At 40.9% G+C, this 7,102-nt stretch overlaps 1 protein-coding gene across 1 annotated transcript in view; it reads left to right on the plus strand.

Moving 5' to 3' along the window:
* The window catches only part of LOC109920252 (Yip1 domain family, member 3), a 5,280-nt gene extending 438 nt beyond the window's left edge, over positions 1 to 4,842 (plus strand). The window contains exons 2-5 of the mRNA XM_048594094.1: positions 1,024 to 1,224; positions 2,615 to 2,721; positions 3,561 to 3,606; positions 4,712 to 4,842. Coding sequence (XP_048450051.1) covers positions 1,024 to 1,224; positions 2,615 to 2,721; positions 3,561 to 3,606; positions 4,712 to 4,831 — 474 coding nt within the window. The 3' untranslated portion in view covers positions 4,832 to 4,842. The remainder of the gene's footprint in view (positions 1 to 1,023; positions 1,225 to 2,614; positions 2,722 to 3,560; positions 3,607 to 4,711) is intronic.
* The last annotated feature ends 2,260 nt before the right edge of the window (positions 4,843 to 7,102 follow it).

Raw genomic sequence — 7,102 nt, forward strand, 5'->3', positions numbered from 1 at the left:
GAAAACTGTGCATTTCTCTCTAGGAATTCTGTGAACCAAAATCCCAAAGTAGTGGAATCCCAGGAAATCCTCTTCCACAGCCCGGGTACACGGGCATTGTACATGTTATCCAAGGCATCTGTTAAATTCTGTAATGGAAAAGCATGTTATATAGAATCCAAGACTTGACCAGATGTCGACAAATGATTGAAATGATATGTTTGCTTCATAGTTCACAAGGTATAACCATCACTGATAAGGCCAGCATTTATTGCCCATCCCTAATTGTACTTGAGATACATATAGAAGCATAAAAATTAGGAGCAGGAGTAGGCCATTTGGCCCTTTGAGCCTGTTCCACCATTAATATGATCATGGCTCATCACCCAACTCAGTCCCCTGTACCTGTTTTCTCCCTTTGATTCCTTTAGCCTGAAGAACTATATCTAGCTTATAGTCTTAGAGTCATACAGCATGCAAACAGACCCTTCAGTCCAACTCGTCTGTATCAACCAGATATCCCAAACTGACCTTGTCCCATTTGCCAGCATTTGGCCCATACCACTCCAAACCCTTCCTATTCACATACCCTTCTAGATGCCTTTTAAATGTTGTAGTTTTACCAGCCTACACCACTTCGTCTGGCAGCTCATTCCACGCATGCAATTCCATACTCTTTGTGAAAAGATTACCCCTTGGATCCTTTTTAAATCTTTCCCCTTTCATCTAAAACATATTCCCTCTAGTTTTCGACTGCCCACCCCTAGGAAAAAGACCTTGTCTATTCACCCTATCCATGCCCCTCATGATTTTATAAATCGCCATAAAATCACCCCTCAGGCTCTGATGCTCCAGGAAAACTAGCCCCAGCCTATTCAGCCTCACCCTCTAGCTCAACTCTCCAACCCCGGCAACATCCTTGTAAATCTTTTCTCCCCCACTCTGAACCTTATTTCCCCTCCACCCCTTATTGTTCTCTTGTCTATTTTTTAGGTAATTTCATTATTAATTTCCATTCACTTAAACTTTGCATCTAACCCTTAGGCCAGTAGCTCAGCAGTGATTGACATGGAAAATATGGATGACACATCTGGGTCAAGTTTTGAGGATATGGGAGAGATGCATCAGGAACTGAAAGAGGAAGATGATGTTGGTGAAGAGCCTGCACCAACAGAAGAAGATGACAGTGCCTTCCTTGGTGTGAGGGGGCTAAAAGGGCAGCTGGGCCGTGATGTAGCAGATCAGGTGTGGATGAAGGTTTTGTCTTCCTTGGGCCTGGTGTTTTCACATGGGTGAAGTTTCCTTGTGATGTCTTTTTCCTGTTCAAATCACTTCACATTATATGAGTCTGGTTCTAATTAGTAAGGGCCCAGCAAAGCCACTCAATTCTCAAGCGGGCAACAAATACTGACCTTGCTCCATCGTAGAATAAAGAAAAAAGTCATTTTTATGTTTGGATTCTCAATACAGGCAGCTTTTTTCCTTGTGCTTGTTCCCAACTTGGCAGTCCAGATTTCTGATGTCCTATATTGGATTACATATGATGCTAATCTTTGTATTCTGCATATTATCGATAGAAGAAATGTTTCCACTGAGCTGTGCACCTGCTTTTGGGGTGGGTGTTCTGCGCACACCAATTGGCATTCCATGCAAAGACTAATGTTTGTAGAAATGCTGCTGTATATGGATCTCAGAAGCCCACACAGCAGAAAAATAATCTTGGTGAGCAGTGGGTTGTGGTTCTAATCATTCAACTTTGGAAAGACCGAAGCCATTGTCCTTGGATCATCCCACTAGAATGTGTTTCACTTAGTTTAGTGAATCTGGCTGTTTGTGACCTTTGCATATTGTTGAATCTTGGCTTCTCTAAACCACACATCCTGCTCATCAGAAAGGCTCTGCCTGCCGCTAGCTGCACTCCTTAATTGCCAATTGCCTAAAAATCACAAAATTATGAACAACAATCTACATATTATACTTTATTTAAAAAGGAACTTCAATCGCTGTACCTATCTCAGTTTTTATAGAATGGAATAGCCTTTATTGTTCTCTCATAAGTTCCTCTCGTAAGGTCTTTACTGTGCACATTCCCAAGTCCTTTGCCATTTAACCTCTCCTATCCTCCACCCTAACACACAATTTTCCCTTTTGTTGTTCTTCCTTTCCCTCTTTCACTTTCTCAAGACCAATTACCTTCCTAAACTGAGTTCTAATGAAAGGCCACATATTTGAAATCTTAACACAGTGTGGAGCTGGAGGAACCCAGCAGGCCAGGCAGCATCAGAGGAGTAGGAAAGTTGACATTTCGGGTCGGGACCCTTCTTCAGAAGGAAGGGTTTTCTGAAGAAGGGTCCTGTCCCAAAACGTCAACTTTCCTACTTCTCTGATGCTGCCTGGCCTGCTGTGTTCCTTCAGCTCCCCACTGTTATCTCTGACTCCAGCATTGGCAGTTCTTACTATCTCTGAAATCTTAATGCTGTTTTGTGTCTCCACAGATACCACTTGACCTATTGAGTGTTTCTAACATTTTCTCATTGAATGTGTTGTGATTTTGAATGTATTCTATTTAGTTACCTTATGACGTAACCATCCCTTAAATGGTCTGCCATTCCTCAGTTTGGATTTTCTTTTGTAGGTGTGGCAGGCAGGCAAGAGGCAGGCATCAAAAGCTTTCAATCTGTATGGTAACATTGATATTCTCAGACCATACTTTGATGTTGAGCCTATCCAAGTCAGGAACAGGTGAGTGTGTGTGGTTCTCCTTTATATTGCTGTCTAGTTCTTTTCTACACTTCAAAGATGACTAAGAACAAAGGAAAGCTAGAACATGGGATCTAGTAGAGGTGCAAGCTTTCAACTCAACCAGTCAGTTAATCTTTACCACCCTGATTATCTTTGATCTTAATTCCGTGTGCCTGTTCTGTTCTCCTATCGCTTTATCCCTCTTTTATTGCAATCACCTATTTTAAATGTTGGCTCGAGCTCGAGTTGCTAACTTGATGGAATATGTTTTCCACATCCTAAAACTCAGTTTCTTCAAAAGTACCCCTATCTCCAAAGTCCCCTGAATTGACACTATATCTCTGTCCCATCTGTGTAAAATCTAATTTAAAACTTGAGGTTTTTCTAAATTCTGTTTTACAATTGCAGTTTGAAATGTATTTATTATAAGCAAATAGACTTTACTTGCTCTTTAGGAGGGCCAGTACAGAGATGATGGGTCGAATGGTCTTCTCCTGTGCTGTAATGACTCGTTGATTTTATGGATTTTACTGCAGTTTGATGTTCAATGGGGCTTCGTTAATGGGTTGAAAAGTGATTTTCTCTTCCCGCACTTTGATACTCCTTCCTTTTTACTTGTCCTGTGTAGCCTAGGGGTCTGAGTCCTTGGAAATTTGGATTCTTGGCTTCAGGGTCTGAAATATTTGATAGTTGGAATACAGTAATTTTGGTACAAATAATTAGTCTTGTCACAGTGACATTTTATCCATTCAAAATCAGATATTCATCTCATGGCCTGTCCTAGTTTCAGATTTAGATGCATTTTAATGTACTTGTGGCTTTTATTGTTCCCAATACAGGTTGCTGGAGTCTTTAATTCCAATCCGAGCGATCAGTTTCCCTCAGGTGTGTTTATTTTTGCTGTTGTTGATATCGCACTCCTAGCTGCGCACCATTCCCTGGTTCAGACTGCATTTGGGAACCTTGACAAAAGTTTTACCTAATGTTTAAAAAATGTATGAAATAACCATTCATTTCAAACACAATGCTGCTGTAAATAAGTGCGAAATAGTGTGGTGAGGAGCGGAGAATTGGAAATCTGGAACTTTTACATTTGGAATATTGTACACTATGTTGGTCACCTTTTTTGACGAACGATATAAATGCATTGGAGACAGATCAGAGAAGGTTTACATGACTAATACCTGGACTGTGGAGGTAACCTTATGAAGAAAGGATGGGCAAGCTAGGTTTGTAGCTACTGAAGTTTAGTAGCATAGAGATGGCTTATTAAAAACATATCAGGTCCTGACGGCTTTTGACAGGATTAATATGAAGAGGTTGTTTCCTCTTGTGGGAGAATCTAGAACTAATGATCACTCTGATAATCAGAGGTTGTACATTTGAAACAGAGATGAAGCAAAACATTCTGTGTTAGAGGGTCATGAGTCTTTGGAGTTCTACCTGAAAAGTTGGTGGTAGCAGAGCTCTTGAAAGTCAAAGTTCTTAAGACCAAGGTAGATTGATACTTGGTCAGGTAAGAGGATGAAAGGTTATTGTGGGTTGGCGGGAATGCAGATTTGAGGTTGCAGTCGGGTCAGTTGTGATCTTAGTGCGTAGCTGAGCAGGCTCAAGCAACTGAATGGCTTCTGCTTGTTTGTATATTTCCTTATGTATTCCCACACCCCTCCAACCTAACTCCAGTCAATGACAAAAGCCATTAAGACTGGGGCCAATTAAAAATTTCAAATCTAAGAGCAATATGTTTTTGTTTGGCAATGGTATCAAGGGGAACAAAACCAAGGAAAATGGATGGATTCAGAGATAGGCAAGCCATGATCTAATTAGTGGAACGTGCTTGAGAAGCTGAATAGTTGATTCCTGTTCCCATAGAGTTAAGGTATCTGAGATATGTTGGATACAACTGTTTAAAAAAAATTGTTAATTTCTTCGGAATGTAATGACATACTGTTTTGGATGAATATTTATTAGTGTTTTTCTTCTCTCACAGAAAGTTGCAGGGGAATTGTATGGCCCTTTAATGCTGGTTTTCACACTGGTGGCCATTCTTTTGCATGGAATGAAAACATCTGGGACGGTAATTGTAAGTATCATATCGACTGCACAGTGATCGTGTTTTAAGAACTGTAATTTAGATTTATAGAGTCAGATCTGTACAGCTTGGAAACAGACACTTTGGTCCAACTCGTCTATGCTGACCAGATATCCTAAATTAACCTAGTCCCATTTGCCAGCATTTGGCCCATATCCCACTCAACCCTTCCTTTTCATATACCTATCCAGATGTCTTTTAAATGTTGTAATTGTACCAGCGTCCACCACTTCTTCTGGTAGCTCAATCCATTCACACACCACCCTCTGTGTGAAAAAGTTGTCCCTTAGGCCCCTTTTGAATCTTTCTGTTCTTACCTAAACCTATTCTCTCTAGTTTTGGACTTCCCTACCCTGGGGAAGAGACCTTGACTATTTACCCTATCCATGCCCCTCATGATTTATTTCTTCTGTGTGACAGTCACTGCTTTATGAAAACTAATTTACAGAATGAAGCACTTCGAGGCTTTTGAACACGAGTAGAAAAGCAAGACCATTTTTAAAGAAAAGGAACCGGTGTTGGCCATTCGACCCATTGAGTCTACTCTTCGATTCAATAGGATCATCGCTGATATTCCTTACAAAAACAGAAATGGCTGGGAAAACTCGGCAGATCTAGCAGCATTTGTGGAGAGAAAGCAGAAAAACCCTTTTGGGTCCAGTCGCAGCAGCCAGTGACCCGAAGAGTTCTGAAAAGGGTCACTGGACCTGAAACATTAACCTTACCTTCTCTCCACAGATGCTGCCAGACTTGCTGAGTTTTCCCAGCAATTTGTGATTTTGTTTCTGATTTCTAGTGTCCTCAGTTCTTTGGGTTTTTTTTTGTCGATATTCCTTACATTCACTTTCCTGCATTTCCCCTTTAATCCCTATTGATCATGTGGAGGAAGCGCTACAACATTTAAAAGGCATCTGGATGGGTTTACAAATAGGAAGGGATAAACAGATATGGGCCAAATGCTGGCAAATGGGACTAGATCAGATTGGGATATCTGGTCGGCTCAGATAAGTTGGACCGAAGTGACTGTTTCCATGCTGTATGACTCTATGACTTGACCTGTCTCAGCCTTAAATATATTGTAGGACTCTGCTCCCACAGCTTTCTGTGGCTAGGAGCTCCAAAGACACTCAACCCTGAAAGAAGAAATTCCTTCTCACCTCAGTCTTTTATTCTGAAACTATGACCTCTGATCGTAGGCACTCCCATGTAGGAAAGCATCCTCTTAGCATTTACCCTGTCAAGCCCCTAAAGAAGCCTATATGTTTCAAAGAGATCAACTCTCTTTCTTCTCAACTCCAGTCTCAACCTGTTTAACCTTTGGTCATAAGACCATTCCTCCATATTATACTCCATTGCCAATCTTTTGCCTACTTACTTAACCTATCAATATCTATCTGAAAACTGTTTGAATCCCTCTCACAACTTGCCTTTCCACATATTTTTGGTGTTGTCTGCAGACTTGGCTACAGTACATTTGCTTGGTTCCTCCAAGTCATTAATATATATTGTAAACAGTTGCAGTCGCAGCACTGGAACCACGAGGTTAAAAAAAAAGCCTGCAGGTGTATATTGGAAGCAATATGACAAAAAAATGAACTAAAAGCAAAATGGAGGACATATAAATATCTAAATCACGTAGGAGGCTGATGATGCGCATTGTATTAAATCTTTTAATTGCTATGACAATACCAGCTTGCATTTTTATGCCACCCTTAGTAAATGGTTTACGATGCTTCACAAAATGAAAAAAGGAATATTGCAACTGTAAAAGTGCAATTAGTGAGAAATGGTAATTCACAGTACTGGGATGGATACTAAACATTTTACTGTCGTTTATCAGTGTTTAATGTATCAAGGATTCTTTCGTCCGGAATTCACCGGAGAAGATGTGGACCACGTTTCATAAAGCATAGGAGCAGAAGTCGGCCATTTGGCCCATTGAGTCTGCCCCACCATTCAATGAGATCGTGGCTGACCTAATTATCTTGAATTAACAAGGTGTAGAGCTGGATGAACACAGCAGGCCGAGCAGGAAAGCTGACATTTCGGGCCTAGACTGATTTCTGAAGAGGGGTCTAGGCCTGAAACGTCAGCCTTCCTGCTCCTACGATGCTGCTTGGCCTGCTGTGTTCATCCAGCTCTACACCTTGTTATATCAGATTCTCCAGCATCTGCTGTTCCTACTGTCTCTAATTATCCTGAACTCCACTTTCCTGCCTTTTCCCTTAACTCTTGATTCCCTTACTGGTAAAAAGTCTGCATATCTCAGTCTTGAATACATTTCCACTC

This window comes from Rhincodon typus, unplaced genomic scaffold (genome assembly GCF_021869965.1).
Source record: "Rhincodon typus isolate 14 unplaced genomic scaffold, sRhiTyp1.1 hic_rhity00005839, whole genome shotgun sequence".
Classification (NCBI taxonomy): Eukaryota; Metazoa; Chordata; class Chondrichthyes; order Orectolobiformes; family Rhincodontidae; genus Rhincodon; species Rhincodon typus.